The sequence below is a fragment of the Drosophila arizonae genome, chromosome 3 (assembly GCF_054131065.1).
Source record: "Drosophila arizonae isolate 15081-1271.41 chromosome 3, UAZ_ARI_1.0, whole genome shotgun sequence".
Lineage (NCBI taxonomy): Eukaryota > Metazoa > Arthropoda > Insecta > Diptera > Drosophilidae > Drosophila > Drosophila arizonae.
This window is the reverse complement of record NC_142923.1, coordinates 17,434,254-17,459,189: the sequence shown is the minus strand read 5'-3', so window position 1 is coordinate 17,459,189 and position 24,936 is coordinate 17,434,254. Positions and strand designations below refer to the sequence as shown.

At 40.5% G+C, this 24,936-nt stretch overlaps 8 protein-coding genes across 12 annotated transcripts in view; 5 read left to right on the top strand and 3 right to left on the bottom strand.

Annotated features, from left to right (window-relative positions):
* The first annotated feature begins 318 nt into the window (after positions 1 to 318).
* On the top strand, positions 319 to 5,825 carry Daxx (Daxx-like protein). 2 transcript variants are annotated; one of them, XM_018003766.2, is made up of 5 exons: positions 319 to 707; positions 1,313 to 1,500; positions 1,651 to 4,391; positions 4,446 to 4,626; positions 4,689 to 5,825. In XM_018003766.2, exons 1-5 carry the CDS (start codon positions 612 to 614, stop codon positions 5,479 to 5,481), a joined length of 3,999 nt encoding a protein of 1,332 aa, XP_017859255.1. In that variant the 5' UTR covers positions 319 to 611; the 3' UTR covers positions 5,482 to 5,825. The 2 variants fall into 2 exon arrangements, with proteins under 2 accessions (XP_017859255.1, XP_089321093.1); XM_089464967.1 differs by having other exon boundaries at positions 320 to 659.
* On the bottom strand, positions 5,521 to 7,213 carry KFase (kynurenine formamidase). 2 transcript variants are annotated; one of them, XM_089464974.1, is made up of 3 exons: positions 7,015 to 7,213; positions 6,795 to 6,954; positions 5,521 to 6,718 (listed from the first exon to the last, which is right to left on the bottom strand). In XM_089464974.1, exons 2-3 carry the CDS (start codon positions 6,925 to 6,927, stop codon positions 5,919 to 5,921), a joined length of 933 nt encoding a protein of 310 aa, XP_089321100.1. In that variant the 5' UTR covers positions 6,928 to 6,954; positions 7,015 to 7,213; the 3' UTR covers positions 5,521 to 5,918. The 2 variants fall into 2 exon arrangements, with proteins under 2 accessions (XP_089321100.1, XP_017859253.1); XM_018003764.2 differs by having other exon boundaries at positions 6,795 to 6,959; positions 7,015 to 7,212.
* Positions 7,214 to 7,259: 46 nt separating this feature from the next.
* Positions 7,260 to 8,409, top strand: epsilonCOP (coatomer subunit epsilon). Its single transcript, XM_018004006.2, has one exon. It carries the CDS (start codon positions 7,396 to 7,398, stop codon positions 8,317 to 8,319), a length of 924 nt encoding a protein of 307 aa, XP_017859495.1. The 5' UTR covers positions 7,260 to 7,395; the 3' UTR covers positions 8,320 to 8,409.
* Positions 8,345 to 9,261, bottom strand: Phf5a (PHD finger protein 5a). Its single transcript, XM_018004007.2, has 4 exons — positions 9,073 to 9,261; positions 8,799 to 8,989; positions 8,649 to 8,734; positions 8,345 to 8,590 (listed from the first exon to the last, which is right to left on the bottom strand). Exons 1-4 carry the CDS (start codon positions 9,122 to 9,124, stop codon positions 8,584 to 8,586), a joined length of 336 nt encoding a protein of 111 aa, XP_017859496.1. The 5' UTR covers positions 9,125 to 9,261; the 3' UTR covers positions 8,345 to 8,583.
* A 44-nt stretch (positions 9,262 to 9,305) lies between these two features.
* Positions 9,306 to 16,824, top strand: LOC108611397 (coiled-coil domain-containing protein 102A). Of its 2 annotated transcripts, XM_018003999.2 has the most exons (10): positions 9,306 to 9,583; positions 9,639 to 9,709; positions 9,789 to 9,828; positions 9,908 to 10,431; positions 10,496 to 10,619; positions 10,676 to 10,755; positions 10,821 to 11,157; positions 14,040 to 14,206; positions 14,358 to 15,027; positions 15,153 to 16,824. In XM_018003999.2, the coding sequence occupies exons 1-10, from the start codon at positions 9,443 to 9,445 to the stop codon at positions 15,159 to 15,161; spliced, it is 2,163 nt and encodes a 720-aa protein (XP_017859488.1). In that variant the 5' UTR covers positions 9,306 to 9,442; the 3' UTR covers positions 15,162 to 16,824. The 2 variants fall into 2 exon arrangements, with proteins under 2 accessions (XP_017859488.1, XP_017859489.1); XM_018004000.2 differs by lacking the exon at positions 14,358 to 15,027.
* On the bottom strand, positions 11,388 to 13,432 carry LOC108611400 (glutaryl-CoA dehydrogenase, mitochondrial). The gene is made up of 2 exons (XM_018004003.2): positions 12,830 to 13,432; positions 11,388 to 12,274 (listed from the first exon to the last, which is right to left on the bottom strand). Exons 1-2 carry the CDS (start codon positions 13,293 to 13,295, stop codon positions 11,481 to 11,483), a joined length of 1,260 nt encoding a protein of 419 aa, XP_017859492.1. The 5' UTR covers positions 13,296 to 13,432; the 3' UTR covers positions 11,388 to 11,480.
* Positions 16,825 to 17,267: 443 nt separating the features above from the next.
* Positions 17,268 to 18,742, top strand: LOC108611401 (carbohydrate sulfotransferase 3). Its single transcript, XM_018004004.2, has 3 exons — positions 17,268 to 18,056; positions 18,142 to 18,315; positions 18,389 to 18,742. Exons 1-3 carry the CDS (start codon positions 17,464 to 17,466, stop codon positions 18,699 to 18,701), a joined length of 1,080 nt encoding a protein of 359 aa, XP_017859493.1. The 5' UTR covers positions 17,268 to 17,463; the 3' UTR covers positions 18,702 to 18,742.
* Positions 18,743 to 19,046: 304 nt separating this feature from the next.
* Positions 19,047 to 24,936, top strand: part of LOC108611399 (carbohydrate sulfotransferase 4) — a 39,137-nt gene continuing 33,247 nt past the window's right edge. Inside the window, exon 1 of one of the 2 annotated variants that reach the window (XM_089464971.1) lies at positions 19,047 to 20,303. In XM_089464971.1, the coding sequence (XP_089321097.1) occupies positions 19,372 to 20,303 (932 nt within the window). In that variant the 5' untranslated portion in view covers positions 19,047 to 19,371. The remainder of the gene's footprint in view (positions 20,304 to 24,936) is intronic. The other variant, XM_018004001.2, reaches the window with a different exon arrangement.

Genomic DNA, 24,936 nt, shown 5'->3' with positions numbered 1-24,936 from the left:
TCATTTGCAATATAATATTGACGTTTCTTAACATTGGATTAGGGCTGTTAATATCGATATATCGATTACTCGATAATCATTTAAATTCGAAAGCGAACTTATGATTTTTAGTTCCTGATTAACAGTGTAGTTTTATTATTATTCTTATTCTTTTTATTATTAATCTTAATTTATGTTGTACTCCTCTACCTTAAGATTCCTTACTATTTTATATTTCGCTCAAATAACGCAAAAATGAGAAAGGAATGTAAATTAACAGCAGGTGTAGTAGCCTGTTACTGTTATGTAAAATTAATATATGTAAGATAGTCACCACAAACTGTTAAGTTAGGAGCGAAACTGCTAATTTTAGTGTTGCCATTCTTAACTGGAAATATGGCAACTTTATGTGACATAGAACTCTACAAAAAGCAAAGCAACCTAGCCTGCGAAAACAAATGCAAAGCAACAATACAAACGCAGGCGAAATCAAATTATAAGACACAGACGTAATATATACGTGAAAAACTAGCTGGCAACAATAACAGTTGCGTGTGTTAATCCAAATGTCAAGAAAAACTAGCAAAAAGCGACGGATCAAATAAAAATTGAGTGCTTAGTGTAAATTAGCTATGACTTCGGTTATATATGTGGAATTGAGCTCGGATTCGGAGGAGGAGGTAAAAGCGCCAGTGACAGCGCCAACAATGTTCAGCTGGTGTAGAAAAGTACAGTTGTATTTTTAATAGGTTTTGTGCATTGGTGTGCGCGTATTAGTGTTGGCGTGCGTGCGTTTATATTTGTTTCATACATGTGAATGAGCATGTGTGTGTGAGTGTGTGTGTATTACAAATTATGTGTACGAATATCATTTTCGCGGTGCTTTTATTGTTGCCCGCACACATATGCATATGCACACATACACCAACAGCTCGACGCGCACACACATGCACAGATCCAATGCTGCCAATGTTGCCACCTTGGCTGCAGTAACTGCTGCACTTGAAGCTAGCAATTAGAAATGTTAATTGTTCTAACTGAAACCAGTTGCCATGCATGTGTGGGTGTATTTATGTGACATTATTGTATAGTTTGCGACGCAATTCACTTAAATGTGAGCTATGTTAACATTTTGTTTACATGAGCAGGCGAAATAAATGTAACTCTACACTCTATGGGTCGGCGCGCCTCAAAACTCTACACACATTGCCCCACTCACACAGCTGCAGCGGCGTATTTGTTTGTTTTGTTTTTAAATCGAATTTAAAATGCAATACCCAACAGGTCGTTTTTGTTTTCTTTTATTAATGTTCTCATCTCCGTTTCTCTACAGGGTCCACCCGATGTAAAGCGACCGCGTCGAGAGCTGACAAAGGTGTCTACTTCAAAAACCTTGCCAACGAAATTGTTGCACATACCAAAAGCTTCTATTGTCACGCCAGCCAGTGGAATTAAGGTCACGCCTACTGCAACGGCGGTGACAACGGCGACAGCAGCTGGAACCGTGGTCGGGACATACAGGTATCGAGCACTAGTAAAATCATTTAATAATATCTATGTACATATTCAGCAAGACATAAGTTTGAATCAATGCGCTTACTAAATATCGATAAGATATTGATTATTGTTCTGTTAAAATGTTATCGGTAACTGACAAAGCGCATCTTACAGGTCCATGCACATACCCAGCGGCATAACGGTAACCAAGCACAACAACAGCAATGGCAATTTCAACATGTCCACTGCCAAAATCACAGTCGAAACTAACAACAATAGCAACAATAATAATAACAATAATAATGTGAACTACAAACCATTTAAAGTGGCAAGTGGCACCTGGTCGAAGACAACAGCAGGCACCACCATGGCAACCATCACCAGCGTACCCAGTCCACAGACGCTGACCTCAAAGCCGGCGCAAAGATCCGGCACAGTCCAGCAAAATGCGACGATAAAACAAAAGTCAAACCCAACTGCTGCTTCACAAAAAACTACACAGCATCAACTACAACAACAGCAGCAGCAGCAGCAACAAAAACAACAACTACAGCAGCAGCAGCAGCAACAAAAACAACAGCAGCATATTCAGCAGCAGCAAAAACAACAGCACCAGCTTCAGCAGCAGCAGCAAAAACAACAGCAACAGCAACAGCTTCAGCAGCTGCAGCAGTCAAAGCAAAGGCCAGCAACGCCCATCAAACAACAACAGCAGCAGAAGCCAGCGATACCTGCATCACAAGTGCAACAAAAGCATGGTACGACACCAACATCCACTCAGCAACAGCAACAGAAGCAGGCGACGACAACATCAATGCAGCAGTTGCAGAAGCAGGCTGCATCGATGTTGAAACAGCAGCAACAGAAATCCGCAGCAATGTTGCAGGCGCAGCAACAGCAACTGCAGCAAAAGCCGTCCATTACGATGTCAGCAATGCAGATGCAGATGCAACAGCAACAAAAGGCATCTACACCAACTCTACCGACACAAAAGCCAATTTTGCTGCAACAGCGACTGCCGAAGCCTCCGCTGCAACAACAGCAGCAACCGCAACAGCAGCAGCAGCAGCAGCAGCAGGTGAAAGCACAGCCAGTAAACCAGCAAATAATGTTAACCAAAAAGCTGCCAGTTAAGCAGACGGCCAAGCAAACAGCGCCGCAACGTTTACCCACCTTGCAGAAGATGCCGCTTAACGTGACGTTGACGTCGCCCGCCACCCAACAGAAGCTGCCGCCGCCAGCCCACAGTGCTAACAGCAGCAGCACCACCAACAACAGCAGCAACCTGCTCCTGCAGAAACAGAAGATGCAGCAGCAGCAACAACAACAACAACAGCAGCAGCAACAGCAGCTGGTAGCACCGCCGCCTGCACATCATGCGACGAGTCAGCTGGCCAAGCTCACCCCAATGCCCATGTTGAGTAGACAGAATGTCGTGCTGCCAACGCCAACGTCGATTAATAGTGCAGCGCGCACACTACCCTACAAAATGAAGACGACAATAGCAACATCTACGGCTGTAGTGACAACAGCTGCAGCAACAGTGACAACAACAGCTCCAACTGCGGCAGCAACAGCTGCTGCCCTGCGCAACGTTCAACAGTTTACGCCCAGCAGCAATAGCATCACATCAGCTGGCGCCACGCCACCTTTACGTCTATTAGCCACGCCTCCGCATTGCGCGGCAGCCCTAAATGAGCCGCTGTTGCTCAATTTGCCACCCACGACTAGCATAACGCCACAGCTGACGCCGACAACAACGCCACCGCCAACAGCAACGTCAACAACAGCAACTGCAACATCTGCGGCTGCTGCTAAGATTACCTTTCCGGGTGCAAGCATTTCACCTGTCCCTAAGCCGGCGACGAAGCGCGTGCAGCCCATCACAGTGCTCAAGAAATCCGATGAGGAGTGGCGGCGGCACATAGCGCAACAGCAGCTCGAGCAGTGTCACAAGCCAAAAGAGCAGCCCATTGCCACGCCTACCATTGTGCTAGTCGAATCGCCGCCCACTACGCCACCAACCGAAAAGGTGGATAGCAGCAGCTCCGCTCCAGCTGCTTCAACAGCAACCTCAACTCCGGCTGCCGCTGCTGCTGCTCCAGCTACAACACGTCCGCCACTTGTGCCGGAATATGCGGCCTTGCTGCAGCTATGCCGTGAGCTGGACAAATCGCCGGATATGGAGCGATTGATTGACATAAAGCTGATGAAATACTATTACAGTGTCCACGAGAACTTTGTCCGTTCACGTGGCTTTCGCAAACAATTGGAACAGACCATGGAGCGCATGCGCAATGAGCCGGACATGATTTATGTGCATCTGAAATATGTGGTGGATGAGCTGAAGGTGAGACGTAAGGCCAAAGCCGTAGAGCTGCCACCTGACGAGCCGGAAGAGAAGCCAACACCAGCAGCAGCACCGGCAGCAACAGCAGCAGCAGCAGCTCCAGTGCCAGCGCCAACTGCAACTGAGATTAAAAGTGCACAGCCAGCTCCTGCTGCTCAAGCGGCTCCTGCTAGCACCGGCAACAAGCGCACCGATGAGCGCATTAGAAAATTGAATCGCACTCTGCATACCATTACGAAACGTATTAGCGCCTTGGAGGAGGCGGATGTTGATTGGAATGACGATGATGACTCCAGCTATCTGCAGGTGGAGCGCTACAAGAAGCGCGCCTGCCAGATCTATGAGAAAATCTGTGATTTAACCGGTGAAAGTAAGAGCGCCCATCGCCAGATGAAGCAGCCCATAGTATTTAAGGATACGCCATATCCACAATTTAACCGCACACTCTCCGCGTTCGTCAATCGCATGCACGAATTTCCCGATTATCATGATGTGCTCCAGCTGCTTGAGCACTGCAATAAGGATAAGAATCTGGGTTTGGCTACATTCGAAATGAAGCGCATAGGTAAGAGGAAGCTATTGTTGTTGGTATCCCTATAATTCATACCATATTTTGCAGCTCATGATGCCTTCGTTAAGGTGGGTCGCCTGCTGCAGGCGAGGCGCAAGACTGATCTCTATGAGACCGTGACTCATTTCACGGCCAATGCCAAGGATCCGGCTGCCTCGGATGCAACCCTGCTGGCTAAGCTGAATGAGAACAACAAAAAGCAAACCAAAATCAGTGACATTCTAGAAAAGTGGGTAACGTTTAAAATAACTCTCATTCCGTATCCCAACTAACCTGTAACGTGCCTTGCAGATTTGCTCGTGAGCAGGATCTCACCAGCGAGGAGCAGCGAGAGGCGAGACTAAAGGAAAAACAAGCTGCGGCAGCCGCTGCAGCTGCTGCAGCAGAAACATCGACAACAGCAGAAGCAGAAGCGGCAACAACATCAGCAGCAGCTGGAGAGGCAGATTCTAAGCATAAAGCTGTTTCAAATCTGGACGATGAGAAGCCCTGCACCAGCGCTCAGGCACAGGCGCAGGCAGCCCAACAAATCGACTTAACGAATGGCCTAGAAAGATGCGAGAGCGACAGTGACGAGGAGGACGAGGATGATGAGGACGATGATGAAACGGACGAGGATGTGGATGCCTTTGTTGATAATTTTAAAGCAAACGGCGATATAAGCGATGTTGAATCCGATACGGAGGCAAATGCAGCACCAAAGACATCTGCTGCTGCCGCAACGGCGGCTGCTCCTGTGATAGTTAGTAATGTAACGAGAGTCAAGACTACTGCTACTAATAATAATAATAATGCTGATGATAATGTTGATGAGAGTGCAGAGGCAGCAGAGGCTGCCAAGGCGTTGCCCAACGGCAAGCTGAAGGATACGCCTGCAGCCCAGATACTAAAGGTAATTTCCGTTTCTAGTCTAAATGCAACTGTATCTACAACCAGCAACAATAACAACAACAATAGTAAAAGCAACAACAAGAATATTAGCAGCGCAGAGCAGCCGTCGCAGCAGCAGGAGCAGCAGCAGAAAAACCAGCAGAGAGAAAAGCAACAGATCACAGAAATTATCATTTCGGATGAGGAGTCATAAATGTTCCTCGTCCTTCATTTCCCATCAGCAGCATGTTAGTTTATGTTTTCTTTAGTTAGAATTTATTTATTTATCTCATATTGCGCACAATTTGTTACACTTCCATATACGATATATTAATTGTTTTCAATTATATTTGTATTCTATGTATCATATATATATTTAAATTTAGTTTCCATTACTTATACACAGCACTTTGTGGATGCTGTTTAATAACTGTAACTTTTTTAGTGCGCAAAAAACGCTTAGATAGTGTATATATGAAATGCAACTACTACTATATTTAAGTGTATGTTTTAAAAAAACACTAATGGCATAAGAAATAAAATGAAAAAATCAAATTACCTTCATTTTTGTTCTGCACTGTTTTTCTTATGTTTGTCAACTAATTTGAAATTATTGCACTGTCTGCTCCTTGTTATCGAAACTATCGGCGTTTAGCTTGAAGCTTCCGCCTTGAGCGCTCCAAGCAGATAGCTAGTTATGGGTGAATTGTCGAGGACGGTTTCCTCGATAATATCGAAATGATCATACTTATCGAAAATCTTGAATGTAACTTTAAATCCAGCATCCTGCAAATTCTTGGCGAAAACGCGACTTTGCTCGATGAAGGTCACGCTCTCGTGTTCTGCAGCTATAACATGCGAGTGGACGCCAGACCAGAATGGACTATCAGCAGGCCAGGGCCATAAAATGGGCGACAGCTCCTTGGCACTGTCAGCATTCAGGCCAAAGATATTATTGGGATTCACGGGATCGAGTTGCCAAAGTTCGCGCAAATCATAAACACCGGATATAAAAAATAAGACGCCCACTTTCTGGCGGCGCTCCTCCGAAATCAATGATGGAACATGTAACAATTGAGCGAGGAGGTGTGCACCAGCCGAATGACCTGCAAAACTAATCTCTGTTGCTTTCGTTTCATCTGCATAGTTGAAAATCCATAGCAAAAAGTCGGTAAACTGCTGCAGTAGCTGCGCCAGTGTCACCTGGGGACAGTTATTGTAGTCCATGACGGCGACACGATAGCCACGACGCACCAGAGGCCCGACAATCGAACACGAATGCGATTTATCAAGCATCTGCCAATAGCCGCCATGGACATAAACAAAGAGAGGCGAAGGCTGCTCCGCCGTGCCGTCCTTATAGAAAACATCAACTAGTCGTCTATCATCCGTGCCGCCATAACGCAAATTGTGAACTTTGATGTCAGATTTGGTCGTCAGCTCTTGCGTGTCTGTTTTTGGATGATGATAAGAGATTATTCCGCTAAAACATATGTATGAGAAAGCTAGAGATTAGCTTTGCCTTACGCTGAGAGGTAACGCGCAGAAAGTGGTCTTGTACAGCCACATTGGGTTCCGGCTGATCTTGAAATCTAGCTGTGTTATAGCTAGGAAAGTATTCACGGATCAAATCGATGTTCTTCTCTTGTGGATTATACATGATTGTTAGACAAAGTTTGTCACTCGACTGAACTACAAGGTAAGTAACAAATACTTATTACATAGATGTACAATCAGCAAGACAAACCTGTTCTGTTTTGCAAATGTAAATCTCTGCGGTTTTGCTCAAAGCTATACCAGTTCAGAGAGCGGCGATATTTAATTTATTCTTGTTAGAGGTTTGAAAGAATTAAGTGCGCTTGTTGTACGTAGTAATATTAAAATCACTTCATTAGAATTATTAGTTTGAATCAGTTTTGTTGGCGCTATATATAATTATTCTGATCAGAAATTCCAAGGAAGGGGATTTGAAAAGAACAAGTTCCACTGGCCTTCCACTACATTTTAATTGAAACAGCTGGCAGCATTTTGCAACTAGGTGGCAGCACTGTAACTGAAAAGCCAACTCAGCTTCTAGTTTATAAATTTTATTTTGCGTTTGTGAGACAATTGAAATTATTTATTGAAAATGAGCAGAGCCCAACAACAAAACGATGAGGACGTCAACTCGGCGCTCTTCGATGCACGCAACGAGTATTATATCGGCAATTTCATGGGCTCCATCAACTTTGTGCTGCCCGAGCAGGGAACAGCAGGGGCCGAACTCTTGTCATACATGTATTTATCGTATTTGGCCATCGATTCGGGTCGCATCATTGCGTCGGACATCAAAGAGAATACCACGACACCGCTGCTGGCTCTGCGTTTCGTGCACGAGGCCTTTGAGCAACCTTCTCGCATTGAGGAGCTGCTCGAAAAGCTCACCGACAAAGTGGCCGGCGATGAGGATGAGACGAACATCTGGCACATTGCAACAGCTATCGTTTACTGTTACGATGGACAGTTCGAGAATGCCCTGAAGATATTGCATGGCTCCAACAATCTCGAATCGATGGCGTTATCTGTCCAGTGTCTGTTGCGCTTGCATCGAGTCGATCTGGCCAAACAGTTGGTGGCCAAAATGCAGGAGATCAGTGACGATGCAACACTCACACAGCTCGCACAGGCCTGGGTAGCCTTGGCTCAGGGCACGGAACAGATGCAGGATGCCTTTCACATCTACCAAGAGTTCTGTGAGAAGTTTAAGCCAACTCCAGCGCTGCTCAATGGCCAGGCAGTCGTCCACTTGGGCCTGGAACGTTACGAAGAGGCGGAAGCTGTGTTGCGTGAATCGCTGACCAAGAAGCATAACGATTACGACACATTGATCAATATGATGGTACTCTCCCATCTGACGGGCAAATCGACGGAGACGATAACTCGTTACTGGGAGCAGTTGCGTCAATTTTATCCGAAGAGCGATTTTATTGTGGATCTGGATAAGAAGTCCGCCGAGTTCGATCGTCTATGCCTGGAGTACGAGCCAAGCGGCGAGCAGCTGCTGGCAGTCTAAATGAAAACTGATTTCCCAATCCATATTACATTCACTTTTAAATCTTTATATGTATATGCTTTATATTACAATACAAATCTATTAGATATATATAGCTATGTTTATGTTTGTGGAGTAGTCTTCAGTTGGGATGAGGCGATCAATTGCTTTGTCAAAATAGTCGAACTTTATCCATACAATAATCATTCAACATTTTAATTTTTTTTGCGGTTGCAATTAATTTATCGCTCTCTTTGCTTCACATTTTTCTGCCATCCCCAGTCTTTAGTAACTGTGTATTGGGAAAAATATTTTAGTACATTTCGAATCGACTTTTTGACTTCACTTACTTTTGCTTGAATCCATATTTCTTACGCTCATAGAACAAATCTGTCTTTGAGCTGCCCAGATTAACGATCTTAGGACAGCCATCGCGCTGCAAATATTTTAAGTTTGTTGTTATTGACTAGAAAATTCATATTTATTCACAATATACTCACATCCTTCTCTTGAATGGTGCAGGATTTGCAGTAGTAGGCATCGGAGACCCCAGGGCCGCCACATATAACGCAGCGTCCCTGATACGACCCATAGTTACATTCATCACAGATTCGCACCAAGGTGCAAGGACGGACATAAGAGTCACAAATTACACATTTGCCATCGTCCTTTTCGCAAAGCCGGCCAATAGCTGCACGTGAAACAAACAAGCAAACAGCGCCAAATATATTTACTCACACCATAAAAAAAATAGCTAATTTCTGTGCTACATACCTACACCAGGCTGTTTTCGGCAGAAAATCAAATCGGGATGATGCTTAGCCATATTGAAATAGTTTTATTTTGATATATATTCAAGCTTAATAACAAATTTACGTTTAGTTTGGCAATGGCTTCTAGCAATGTTGCTCGCGGTGTGACCGAATGCTACAAATATGACATTAGTTATTTTTGCGGCACAGAAACATATACTGCTTTTATCAGCTAAAATACTAAAATGTTGATTTGGTCACACATCAGCAGCTGTTTGTATTATTTTCTGTATACAACTTTGAGAAAAGTGCATAAGGCAAAATGCAATTCGTTTAAATTGTGTGAATTTGTGTAATAATACATATTAAAATATTGTATAAAGTGCTAGAAAATGTCACAGGTGACATCGTCCACGACACAGAGTGCCGCTGCCATTCAAGCGGGCAGTAGGCGTTTGCAAAACAACGATGCAGGCGTTTGCGTGGGCGTCGGTGGTGTTGGCTATGGCGAAACTGAATGGGAGGCACGCGAGGTAAGATGACTTTAAAATAATGCAAATCATAAATATGTATAAATGTGGTTAACAGTCGCAGCGCCAGCGAGAGCTGCACGAAGCGCGCGCCAGAGCTGCACAGATGGAAAAGACAATGAAGTGGTGGTGAGTAGGAGCCACTTGGCAAAGCAACAGCTGCTACTTATTTAACTCATTAACATACTAAATCCTAACTTCACTGCAGGTCCGATTGCACTGCCAACTGGCGAGAGAAATGGAGTAAGGTAAAGTTACCATGGCACCAGCCGTTGAATCAATATGTTTGCAACTTGTTTAATCACACACAACACTTCAACCTAATAGGTTCGCAACGAGCGGAATAAAGCGCGCGAGGAGTCTAAGCAATTGAGTCTTAAACTGGACGCAGCGATGAAGGAGGCACACTCTTTAAAACGGGAGAAAAATGATCTGGAAGTGCAGATAACTCAGCTAAAGAAGGAGATGGAAAAGGTGCACACACTGATGATGAAACATGCTGGACAGTTTCATCGTGCGGACACCAATGAGGATGCAGAAGCAAATGGACGTGATGCAAACTGTTCGCCGGACATCTCATCCGATGGCCTAAAGAATGTCAATAGCGAAGACGGGCTGGTCACCAAACTGCCGAACGATGTCAAAGATTTGGATATTGAAGAGTTTGCATTAAAGGGCGCCATGCCCAAGCATTTGAGTGATTTGGATGAAGCTGAGGCCGTTGCAGAGGAAAAACGTCTAATACAGCAATTGTCCAAAGATGATTTTGATGAGGATTACTTGCTGCAAAAGATATCCATGTTGCAATTGCGATTGGATGAGGCACAAAAGACATTGCAAGCAGAGCGAGAGTATGCTCAACTAATACCTACAAGTAATTTATCAAAAATTTATTTATTTATATCTATTTCACAGTGAAAAGCATGAGCTGCACAAGAGCATAGAGAAACTGGCGCTGGAACTACAGGATGTGCGCGGCAGACAGGAGGAGTTACGCTCTGCCAAGCAGGAGGCAGTGCGAGAGCTACTCACACTGCAGGTAAACCAACTCAATATTTAATATATATAATGTACTAATGTCCAGCATGTATTCAGGAGCAACATCGTGCCGAGATGCGCATCGTTAACAACTCGCTGCAAGAAGAAATTGCAGCTCGCGAGAACCTGGAGCGTCGGTATGGACTCTCTCTTCATTGCTCTCCGTCTGCTGAATACCATACTAATTCCTAATCTCTTACAGTCTCAGCGAGCTGCGCACCGAGCTTGAGCATTTGCAGGCAGAGAATGCATCGGAGTGGGGCAAACGCGAACGTTTGGAGTCTGAAAAGTTAGCACTGGAGCGCGACAATAAGAAATTGCGAGCTGAACTGCGCGATTATCAGGAGCGTTCGGATCGCAAATGCCGCCCGATGCAGGCCAACGATGTGGAGCTACGCGCTCTGCAGCAAGAGCTCTCGGAACGTAATAAAGAAATTAGTGAAGTCAAAATGTCGCATGCAAAGTTGAAGAAGCTGCTGGCCGAGACCAATACGGAACTGGGTCATGCCGTGAGACGTGCCGAACAATACGAAGCGGAGGTGAGTTAAATTTAAATTAAGTTTGAGTATTCGCAATCTAAATTGTTTTAAATATGAGTGTGGACTTTTGAGCGATTCTGGGCGATTCAGCTTTCTCATCTGCATTGATTTTAGGTATTTTATATTAATATTTAATAGTTTAAAGTAGATCTTTATTATCTTCTGAAAATGCATCTTGATACCCGGAATTCTAAGTCATCCTTATATTCCCTTAGATCTCAATTTTAAAATAAGCATTCAGTTTTACTTTATTTATTATAAACTACAAAACATAGATAAATGCCAGAATCGATTTCGTTTACATATCAGAAATACCTTTAAGTCTAATTGGCAAACGCCGCTAAGCCGGTGATTGCACGTCCCAGGATCAGAGCATGAATATCGTGTGTTCCCTCATAGGTATTCACTGACTCCAGATTCATGACGTGCCTGATCACATGATACTCGTCGCTGATGCCATTTCCGCCCAACATATCTCGCATCTGGCGTGCGATCTCCAATGCTTTCCCCGCATTATTGCGCTTCAGCAGCGATATCATCTCAGGGGTGTGAAGTTTTTTGTCCTTGAGCCGGCCCACATGCAGGCAGGCTTGCAGGCCAAGTGCTATCTCTGTCGTCGCATCGGCCAGCTTTTTTTGGATCAGCTGATTGGCGGCCAAGGGTCGTCCGAATTGCTTGCGATCCAATGTATATTGACGGGCAATTTCCACACATGTTTCCGCTGCACCCAACGCACCCCACGCGATGCCATAGCGCGCATTGTTGAGGCAGTTGAATGGGCCGCTAAAGCCTAATGCGTTGGGCAGCAGCAGCTCCTCTGGCACACGCACATCGTCCATCAATATCATGCCCGTGGGTGAAGCACGCAGCGAAAATTTGCCTTCAATCTTAGGCGTGTCCAGACCCTTGCTCGTCAGTTGCCTATCGATAATGAAGCCCCTCAATTTGCTATCCTCGCACTTGGCCCACACAATGATGACGTCGGCTATGGGTGCACTGGTTATCCACGTCTTTGAGCCATTGAGTATATAGGTCTTGGTCTTGCTGTCATATTTGGCATTGGTTTCCATGCCAGCTGGATCGCTGCCATGATTCGGTTCGGTTAGACCAAACGCGCCTGAAAAATCATGCATGAAGAAGGTCAGTGGAATGGATTTTTATAAGTATTTGTCTTCTTAAAATCTTTAATATATATGTATATGTATATGTATTTTTATATACATTTATCATTTTGTAGAGCATTCAAATGACGCTGATGCCGATGATTTTTTCTTTTTTTTGAACATTGCTATTTTTCTTGCATTTGGTATTTTTCCGCTCTCACTAAACGCTCCAATACAAGCGCAGGTTCAATATTTTATGAGAGTACAAAGACGGAGAGAGAGAGAGAGAGCTTTCGGTAGTGCTTATGTTGTTTGCTGTCATTTGCTGACATTCAATTCCCTCACCAACTCCCTCTCCCAGCACAATCGCACAACTTGTTTGCTTCAGTTTGTTGTTAGGGACGCTCCTCTCTTTCTATCTTGCTAACACTTATTTTAATCTGCTTCTTATCAGTGCTGATAAACAAATCTTTAAAAGTTAATGCTAAAAATATCAAAAATAACTTAGCAGGTGATCAACATGAACATCGTGTAGAGATGAATTGTGAACTAAATGTTGTTTTGCTCACCAATCAGCTTTCCTTGCGCCAGGCCGGGCAAATATTTTTGCTTCTGCTCATCGGAACCATAATCATATATGGCGCCCATGGCCAGAGAACTTTGCACGCTCACCGCAGAACGATAGGCGGAATCAATGCGTTCCACTTCGCGTGTGAGTAGTCCATATGCAACACTGGAGACGCCGGCGCAGCCATAGCCCTGCAGGGTGCAGCCCAATACGCCCAGACTGCCAATCTCTTCCATGATCTTCTTATCGAATTGTTCCAATCGATTGGCCAGCTTAACGCGCGGCAAAAGCTCCGCTTGGCAATAGCTGCGGAAGGCATCCCGAATGGACACCTCCTCCTCCGTTAGCTGACTTTCCAAGTTCAATGGATCTTGCCAATTGAATTTTGCTGCACTCGCTTTACTGCTGGCCAGGCGGCGCGTCACAACGCATGGACGTAGTTTAGTGATTATACTTTGCGCAATCATTCTTCTTATTTGTTATTTTCTTTGCGTTTTTAGCTTTATTATGAAATTCTGTCAGTCAGCTGCTCCAGCTCTCCCACTCGCTCAACTGTCGTGCTTGACTCGTGACGAGAGACTGAGCAGAAAAGCTTTGTGCTGCATAAAAGCTTTCCATTGACGGTTGCTATCGCTCTGCCCTCTCGCTCTCGCTCTCGCTCTCACATCTACATATATAGTTGTTCGCATAGTTTCTCCGTGGGGGTTCTAATCGCATTCGCCTTATCTGAAGAAATTGATTTAAGAGTGCTGATAATCAATGAAATGAAGAGTTTGCCGATTAATAGCTTATTGAGTTAATTGTTATTATTGATTTTCAGTGTTTTTTTGTTTTATTTAATTTAGGGTTTGTATTTCTTCTGTTTCCGCCTTGAAGTCTTTCATGCTTAGTTGAACGATCACACAGCTCACTCCACTGTTCTGTACTGCACTACTGACCCTGGGTGACTGAAGAAATCCTACAATTTCTACCCTTTATATAGGGCTACTTTCACTCAAAGACCAAGTCGCGCTCAAATATTGAGTCCAATGCAAAACTCAATAAGAACACTCTCTGCAGCTTCGTATTACTCAAATATAAATACGAAAGGAGTACTGATGCACACATATGGGCAACTCATTTGATCTTCTGTAGTTCTTCTTCGCTTACATACATTAAAATATCACTGTATAAAGTTGCCCTTGATTAAATATTTTATTGTTCGTCTTTAGGTAAAACGCTTGCGTCAGCGTGTGGAGGAGCTGAAACGTGAGCTGGCCGGCGCTGAGGACGAGCTGGACTCGGCCGTAAATCAGGTGCGACGCCTGCAGCGCAGCAATGACGAGCTGGTGGGTCAGACAGAGGGGCTGCAGGTGCAAATACAGCATTTGCAAAACAGGTGAATAGGGAATCTATTATTATGAACTACTATTTCAATCCAAATCCAACTCTAACTAATTACCCCAACTAACATGTTTCATGGTGCTGGCTATAAAAACTAAAACTTAACAAACCCAAAAAAACAAAATGAAACAAAAACAAATCTGAAGACGCGCACCAAGTCCACAGTTGCGTGGCATTGGCGGCGTTCAGCTGCGCAACAAAATTGCCGTTGAGCTGCCCAGCGAGTGTTTGCCGAACATCAATGATCTGCGCCAGATCTTCGATGATGGCCAGGCGGGTTTGCGCAGCTCGCACAATGGCTGCGATTCGGCGGCAGTGCATCATGCGGCTGCCGCAAAGCGTTCCAGCCATACAGAGCGCACGCTCCTGCAGCAACAGCAAAGCAATGCGGCGGCAGCAGCTGCTGCAGCTGCAGCAACTGGTTATTACGATGCGAAGACATCGCATTTCGAGGATAACATTTTCGAGTCGAAGTCACGCAATTTGGAATTTGAGCGTGCCAAGCAAAAGTTTGATAATCCACATGGACAGCAACAACAGCAGCAGCATCAGCTGCATCAGCAGCATTTGCAACAACAACAGCAGCAGCAGCAGCGTCAGCGCAGCTCATCTGCTCGCTATAATAGCAACACGAGCAGCAGCAACGGAGGCAATCGAGCCAATCTGGCTTTGCCTCTGAAATGCATGACAAACACATCCCAAAAGGATGTCGATGCGAATAGACAGCAGTATGAGTCGCAGGATAAGGAGCAAACCCATGCGGGCTATGCGCGCAATAGTATTAATTTAGATGGTCTCAAGGTATCCGACGATGAGGTGAGACGCAAAACTCCAGCATGCAACTAACTTTTGGTTTTTGGTTATTTTTATTTTCTTTATAAAACTTATTATATATATAATGTTGTATGATATATGGTTAATCGCAAATTTTCTTTTTGCAGACTCCGTAGCTATGGCTCGACAAGTTTGCTGCTGGACGATGAAACTGAGGGAAATAGCGATTGATACTTAATTTTTTATATATACATATATTATATATATTAAGCATATATATAATATTTTACATTAACCATTACTTTAAGTCTTTCAACATTGATCTTAGGCTATGACTTGCTGTCCACTATTTGTTTTTAGAGTGTTCCTTGTTTGTTTATGTATATTTAATTATTGGTTCTCATGAACAAACTTATTTTATTTGAATACCCCTTTCCTGACAGCCAAGCAAATTTTTGCACATATCTATATTTTATGCCAGTTCTAGTGAGTTATTAACCAATTTATGATTTGGGTACTGTCAAACTCTTTGTTTTGTCAATCAATAGATTAACTAAATGTTTATCGTTCATAGAGTTAGTATTCTGAAAGAGTTTTTATATAGCAGATTAGTATATTAACTGAGCTGTTCTATTTAAGCCTAGGGAACAAGTCAACAGAACGTATTATATATATACATATACAGATATACACATTCGAATCTTGAGCTTCAGAGACATTTCGCTGAATACATATTCCATTTAATCTATAAATCCCATAAAATTTATATGGCCATGTCAAGATCTCCTAATACCCAATTGCCTTGTGCTTTTATTACACAAGTTAACACTGCACTGATTAAATAATACCCCTCAAATGACTTAGCAGATATATTTATAATCATATATTTAATATAGTTGCATATATACAGGAGAAGAATATATAGAATTATTCTATAATATATTATTATTCTTGTAGAGAGTTTTAAATTATCCTAAATGATTTGCTTATATCAATATTATATATGTAGATGTATAGAATGAATAAATGATAGATTCATCTTTATCTTCTCAGTGGTAGAGTTGGGATCTTGGGTGGAAAGGTCTTAGGAATACGGAATGTATACCAATATGTAACGAAAATAAAACGTCGACTATACGAAACCAGCTAAAATTATTGGAATCGATAGCTACAATCAAATATTGGGCTTCAGCAGCATTTAGCTAAATATATATTCCATTTAATATACTCCAAAAATGATCTAATCCCCACTAACTAAATTCCCCTCAAATATAGAAGATATACCAATACATATACATGCATATATATGAATATTCGATGTTATAGAAGACTAGCAAAATACAAAATATATAATTTTGTCCAGAAATATTTAAAATTTCCCTCTTATATATGTGCAACTATATTTATAGATATATAAAATACAGGTTACAATTTTTATTGATATATACGATATACATACATATATGTAGTGCCAGAAAAGAACATGCAAATTATATAAACAATTTTGATATGTTATATCTCCTAGAATTGCGGGCTTTTGCTTTATTTTATTTATTTAACAAAAATCGAAACTCTAAATCTTCAAATACGTAAATTTGTGCCTCTTTACGAAAAAATCGTTGCAATCTTTTGGCCATTTTCTAGTCCTTGTTTCTATTGTCAAACGCAAAAGCTCGCAATTGGAAAATATTGAAATCGATTTGTCGAATTATTTAATATATGTATATCTAATATTTAAGAAGTAATTAATATAAAAGTATTTACGTATTTTAAACTAAAGTAATATTTTTATTTTATAAATTATATTAAAATAAAAATATATTATATATATATTGCAAATATCAATAAATATATTAATTATGTCTATATAATTTGGTAAATTATAAATAAATTATGCTGTAAAGCTGAAATGAAAAATAATTGTGTGTTTTTTTTAATAGTTTATGTAAATAAGAAAGCGTATGCTAGATAAATTTGATATTGATTTGCATTGATATTAGAGGAATGATATATTGGAGAAAATTAGACATGAGATATGTTCCAATATGTTCCAATTTTGTTATGGAAATCTTAATTAAGAAATGTTTCTTTATTTTTCAATAAGTTTTGATAAATGAAATCTATATTTTAAGCAAATTTAAGATACACATGTATACATAAAGTATAAAGAAAACCTAAAGAGAATCTGATAGACTTATTACAAATTGAGGCCGTTCGACATATACAGCTCAGCTGCTGCCTGTAGAGTTTTGTTTTAATTGTGAGAGAAATTGGATATTCATTTACCAAATATAGTAGCCTATACGGTAGTTACATATGTCGCATGAAATCATCGTTTTTCTTTTTGAGCACATTCCAACAAAATTGATACAGTATTTGGAGAAAAGTAGAAAAATATATCAAATAAATTTATGTAAGCGTCTAAACATCTTTTTTTCATTTCTCTTTTCTTTATTTTGAGATCAATTGAGCATCAAGATGGTACAGCGCAGTACCAAATTCACCGGCATCTGCATTGCCATATATTTGACGTATACGCTGTTTGTATTCTTTATATTGCCTCTGCTGTTGCCCGATCCGGTGACAATGTCGCGCAATATACTCGCCGAGCAGACACAGGATGCGACGGAGTATACAAATTTCACGAACATCACTCTGGAGTCTGGTGGGCAGCCGCTGCGTTCGATTCTGGTCACATTTCATGGCTCGGGCGTAATAGGTTTATTGGAGGAATTGTCTCGTCTTCCGGGGGCTTACCATCACTTCTCGCCTCTGATAGCATACAAGGAGCGCATCAAGGAGAGGCCGCAGGCTATGGCCGCGGTAAACGAGTTGCACTCCTTGCTGAATTGTGACTATAACCGTTCGCTGGAGATGATCAAGTATGGCATGAAATCGTCGACATTTCGGAAATTGTATGGGGTGCAGTATAAGACGTGCCTCACCTACACCATGGAGGTCTGTTCCAAGCCGGAAACGTTGTCACGAATTTGCAAAATATTTCCATTCATCAATATGTCTGTATATAACTTGGGTCTGTTATATCTGAAATCTTTGCTGGAGTTTGAGGAGTGAGTATCTAATAGATGTGTATATCAATAATAGATATTTCATACATAATCATATATGTATGTATGTATATATTTTACTATTCAGCCTCAATGTACGTATGATATTGATAGTACGAGATCCTCGTGCCACTATGAGTTCACGTGACGGTATTTGGTGCTCTAGTCACTCCTGCAGTCAGCCTGAGGATCTCTGCAAAAATATGGTGGAGGATTATCAGGTCGCTGAGTATTTATTGAGAGAATATCCGCATCGTTTTGGGTAAATTCACCAAGTTCAGATTTGTTAGCTTTATAATACGTTTTGATTTTTTTTTTTTTTAATTATGTTTTAGCATTGTTCGCTATGAGGAACTAGTGCAACATCCGCTGGACGGTGTAATAGACTTATATAGGTTTTATGGCCTGCCAACAAAAAGCCTTGTGGATTTGAAGCCAAATTTTACTATTACTCAAGCTTACATAAAATATAATTTCGAATTGCCATATTCTTGGAAACAAATATTGACCTTCAATAAGATTGTGAATATCCAAGATGTCTGCAGTGAGGCTATGGCCCTTTGGGGCTATAAACCCATAACAGAGTTTGTTGAAAACATGACGAATATCTTTGTACCGTTGAAGAACTTGCCATTGTTTTTGAAGTAAAGTTTAGAGTACTTGAAGCGACTTTCAAGTGAAATAACTAATTATTAACTGCATTGAACACTATTATCAATATGGAGAAATGATAAAAAAAAAATCATTTGCAGTATTTTATAGCAACGATTTTGCAACTTTTTTCATTGCAAAACTTAACTTCAGTTTCTAAAAAAATAAACATAACGAAAAACGTTGCGGTACTTTTTCGTATATCTTTTGCTTATATCGCACACCTTATCTATAATATATCGACTGCAATCGATAGCTGACTTAGAGCAGCATTTGCAGTATTTTTAGTATTTTTCAATTGGACCATATTCGGTGTATTTTAGTACAAAACGCCTTACGTCCGCACTCGGACAGCACAGCTGTTCATTCCGTTTTCGCTGCTCTCGGAAAGCTCGTCAAACGTCGCATTGGATTTCGACGGGACAGTTTGGTCAAAATAATAAAAAATAAAACGCGTACGAAATTACTAACAAATAACAATGTCTTGCGCACTTGGAAAATGTTAATTAGTATTACTCTGCTACTCTGCGGTCGTGTAGGCGTGCGCGTAAATGTATGTGTGTGTGTACGATTTGTTTATGTGAATATGTAAACAAAAGTGAATAGGTGTAAAGTTGAAACCGTTAAGCTAAGTGCTAAAGTGTCTAATTAATTTAAGTAATATCAAATGAGCACAAGCGATCTAGACTTGGAGTCCTGCGCGCTATTGACCGGCATTACAGTCGAAACTGCCGCTAACGACTCCAACGCTAACGCTAACGCCCCCGCCTTAGCCCCGCCCACTGTCAGGACACGCACTAAGCAGCGCATCAGCTTAAATTCGAAACGTCGACGCAGCCGCATGTCCCGTCGCGCAAATCTCATTGGCATCTGCGGCATTAGCAGTTTGTGCATACTGCTGCTGATTGCCACCACGCAGCGCCGTCCCTCCATGTCTCCCTTCGGCAGCAGCAGCAGCGCTGGAAGTGTAGGTGGAAGCAACAGCGCCGCTCTCGCTTCCAATCAGCTTCCACGCAGCAGCTACTATGAGCGGCAGCAGCAGCCATCACAAACGGCCGCCACAATTTACAATATGACAGCGACCATAGTGGATGTCCTGGCTGGGCAGCGTGCGCGCATTCTCCAGGAAATGGAAAACTTCGAGTATCCGCGCGGCGGTGCCGAAAAGCTAAATGATATGACACCCGAAACGGGGGGCACACCAGTGCGGAGCATTGTGGTCACCACCTGGCGTTCGGGCTCCACGTTCCTGGGTGACATTTTAAATGCAATGCCAGGCAATTACTATCACTACGAGCCACTGTTAGATTTTGGCATTAAGCAAGTGCGCGAGCCTGAGGAACAACAGTTCGCTGTACAAAATCTTAAGAATTTGCTCAATTGTGATTACGCCGATATGTCCGACTATTTGGAATATGGCAAAACGCACACTTATTTATTTGAACATAATCAGCGATTGTGGGAAGTGTGTCGGGAATATCCACGTTTCTGTTGGCGTCCCGCCTTCTTGACGCCCTTCTGCCGCCTCTTTCCCATACAGAGCATGAAGACGGTGCGACTGCGTCTTGCTCAAGCCGAAGAGCTGTTGAAGGATGAAAGGTGAGTTTTGGAAAGAACTTAAGACACATTGAAAACTGGGCAAAGCCTCTATACAAATTAGTTGAAATAATATTTCACCTTAAATCATGTTTAGTTGCTTATACATAGATATTCGATTATTATTCAAATTATATTCTGGACATTATCGAAGTGATTTGAATTGTAAATTTAATAGCTTTAGTAGCGTTTCTGGTACATTCCTCTTAGCGCATTTGGTCACACTTTTTCGTATTTACCAAAAGTATTAGCTTAATGTTTCATAAATACATAAGCACAGAGAGGGAGAACGAGAGAATGCAGTGCAGAGAGCGGTTTAAGTCCGATCGCGTACAAAGAAAGTGAAAGGCGACGCCGCATGCGCAAATTGCGCGAATCCCTCTTTGACACGCGTCTTTGAAGCTTTTGCTGTCGTTGTTGGTGCTGTTGCTGTTGTTGCTATTTGCGGTTTCTCTGTGTGCCATCTCGCTCACCCATTCAACTAATTCGTGTGCGAGTTGTTATTGCTGTTTGTGTCCCCCACACATCAACGTTATCTACTTTATCTCCATTTGAATGTGGTTTGATTTTGTTGTTTAGCTCTTGTTGAGGTACATACTAAAATTATAAAGTAGAAACTCTTCAAGTTTATCTTATTTATTTATTTTTTTTAATGTAAAAATTTACAAACATACTGATGTACAAATTCATTTTTTAAAATTGAAAATAATGTTTTGTACATGATATATTGTACCTTGAGTGAATTCAAGAAAGCACGTGAAAGATGGCTTCATGGATTTTCCATATTGTTATTTAATAGAAAAACCCTGATCGATATTCATATATAAGTCAATTGGTAATTGGTCGGATTTTTTTTTTTTTTTAATTTTGTAGTCGTATTATCAATGCTACGATAAGAAAGTCATTGAATAATTTATGCATTTCAATCAATCTTATCTAAGCAGTATATTTATGCCACCTGGTTTACATTTTATCTTCTGATAGGTCAAAATAATGTTCTAATAGGTATTTGAATAGGAAAAAACCATTCCTAATTACTATATAATGTTCAATGTGGTTATGTAATCAATCAATAATAATTATTATTGCTATGAGGAAATTTGGAATGGGCATTCAAGTATCGTAGCTTTGAGACATTTCCTGAGCTGAAAAAGGAAATTGTGATAAAAATTAATTTGAAATGAATGATTTTTGATTATATTTATTTTTATAATTTTTTTTTAATAAATTTACAGAACTAATAATATTGTTGCATTATTGCAGTTAATGAGCAACTGCATGCTAATAGCCGTTAACTATTAATGATGTGTAAGGCAAATCCTTTGACTAAATAATCTCAAGCAAATTTATCGCTACTAGTTTTCGATTTGACTGCAAACAAAGTGTGGTTTACATAATTTTTTATTTAAAATCGAAGGCAAACAAAAACTTTGCACAAAATCAATATAATAATGTAGTATAATAATGTGTGTGTGTGTGTGTGTCTGTCTGTTTGTGTCTGTGTGGGTATTTGTATGTTAAGGGATTCACTGCAAACAAAGCGATGAGGAGAATGTAAACAGAAACCCAAAACCTATTTGATTGATGTGCTTTCTATTTTCGACAATTCTATTGCTTTATATATATATATATATAAATATACATATGTATATAGAGATATATATGTCGTATATTGTATATTGTGGTTTCAGTTACAAGACATTTAGTGCCACTCAACGGACGCATTATTATTGTATTCGTAAAAGGTATTAAATTTATGCAAGATGTGCTGACACTTGGAGTTGGGCTTTAGATTCAATGCAAATTGATTGAAATGGATGAATAGAAAGAATAGAATTTGATACTCCAACAGAAGTTGAATGTCATATGATGTTTGTGTTCTAAAAGTATTTGATATATATTATTTAAGAAATATTATTACTTAACTAAAATAAATAAAAATAAAATATATATATTATATACAAAAAATTGTTCCAAGATACCTCTAGCCAAGTTTTTTGTCATTAGCTCAAATACAAAAATGTTCCATAAGAAAACCTCTTCAAACATATGCTATATCATTAATTACTGAAAATCTTTAATTATTGATTGTGATATATCTTCAACAATATAAGCCGATATTTCTACTTATAATATATTCTTCCTGTCATATATTTCTATATATCACTACAAATATATATCTATATATCGTATATATCTGCCCATTACTGATTTAAAAATGTCTGTTGCGTTTAGTTATTCTATTTTATTTGCCTAGGCTCCTGGGGGCGTGTCTCCGACTGCCTTGACATCTCGCTCAAACAGTTAAACATTTCACCCGGCAATTTGCAAAAAGCAATTAGCATACGAAATGATTCGCTTGGTATATGGCCAAGTCTAGCCGGAAGCTATTGCAAATTCTTCTAACTAAATTAGCTGTGCTTCAAGTCTTTTGTTTTTTCTCTTCCTTCCTCATTTCGCTGCACAGGCATTTCTCTTTGGCACTCGCTATTCGCGTCATGTACTCAGCTTTCTTGTTATGCTCTCTCTATGGTTGGGGACTTCTAGTGAAAGAGAAATATGTAGAGAGATTTTATTAGGGGCAATTCTTATATACATATAGTTGTCAAGCGGGACTGATTTTTTATACAGTTTCTTTTTTTTATGTTTTATTATCAACGCGTGCGTCATATATTGATAAAGTACCTGGATTTCTATATGCTTATAATTTAAATTTGGGGTATTCCTTATCTTAATTGCCATCCGTATTTGTTTGTTTATTAAATCATTAATGCCACATATTGCCACATTTCAAAATAGTTTTGAATTGCTTTGCTGCGTTATCACATCATTATGGGTATTGCCGGATTCATTTATTATTTCGAACCTTTTCTTTTGCGTTATTTTCATTCTTCTCTTTGCTTTGTTGCATTCACACATTTTTCACACTCTATTAACGCAGTGTAGCTGAACGGCTTGGAGTACCCGTTCGTTGTCCAGTGAAATGCATCAAAATTCCGGAAGCGTTGGCTTAGATTTATGTTGCGGAGGGAGACAGCCCCGCTACCGCCCGTCTCTTGCCTTCGATTGCCGCCCCGAATTGGGGCGTGTGGTTTTTGGGTGACTCACTAAGCGGCCGCTAACTTGGCTGACTTGGTTTCTAATTGAAGGTTGGCACTGTTCCCGTCTCTGTTGCCTCCGCCCCTCTCTCTCTGTCTCTTTCTACCTCTCTTTGGGTGTGCCCAGCACGAAAACTTGGAGGTTCTCTAATCATTAATTGCGTATACGCCGCATTGCACGCTCGCCTTTTAAATAAATGTGCTTAATCGGCATTTTATTTTTATACATTACAAGGGCTTTGTATTTTATTTGATTTCGGTTTTAGTTGCCGTGGTTGTTGGGCTTACGTTAACTAGTTTGATTAAGCAGGCCTAGTCAAAGATTGATCAATAAAATAGAATTATTTAAGTGCTTATAAAGGTTAATCTATTTATAATTTTGCTTAATGTAATATATATTGATATATTCATATATTTATAATAAAACATATTTTCAAGAGAGTATATTAGTTTTTATACCGGCTGTAACTTTCTATATGTATATATATATTTGTTTTAAAACTCCATTTAAAATTATCAACAAAATTAATAAATTTTTCTTTTTTATATATAATTTTATTCTCTTTTATGTCTAGAAAAAATATTATGCTGATTTATAGGGTATTTCGCAGAATGTTTTTATAACCCATTATATACATATTATTCCCACATTAAAAGTTTGGGTTTTTATATATTTATTTTATTCAGATTCTCATATATAAAAAATCGTTTTTTGTGGCTTTTTGAGTCGCATTTGGCAGCCAGTTGATAAAATGTTGTGAAAATTAAAAGCGCCCACAGTTTTTGGGGCCAAAAGTAGCTGCAGCTTTTGCTGTTGGTTTAGCGTTAGCTTTAGCTGCAGCTGTAGTTGAAATAGCCCGAAAAACCGCAACCGCAAAGAGTTTTTGGCTTAAGTCTCTCATTTAGTTGGCTTATAATAAGCAAAGTGGCCATTAAATGAGGGCCAAAAATAAAAACTTTTGTAAGCTGCGTTTTCAAACAGGCCAACTAGACAGATGAAATAGAGAGACAGACGGACAGGCCGTTAAACAGAAAGACAGAGAGATAACAATAAGAAAAGAAGTGGTTGTCGCATTATGCTGCAGATCCCACTCAAACAAACTTTTCAGTTTTTGTTTTGACAAAAAAAAAAAAATGCATGGGTGTTTGACTATAAGATACCCTATTTCAATCATTCCAATATCACTATCAATCTAAATGGATATTTTTAGTGAATAAGCATAATATACCAAAGCTTAAGTTTTTTTAGGTTAATTTATGATCGAAAGTCTGAACTTATCTAAAGATCCAAAAGCTCAACATGAACATGAATCGGTGTGTGATGTTCAGTTTATGTTTGCAAACTTAAAAGCTATATCAATTTTTATTGATGTTAAGGCATTAACATTAAAATAAACATAATGATTAATTCTTATTCAAGAAGTTAATAAGATCGACACATTTATATAACGACAAACAAATCGGCAGACGAAAAAAATATTAGATGAATACAGCTCAGGTGATAGACTTTATGATAACAGTCACACCTCTTTAAGTCT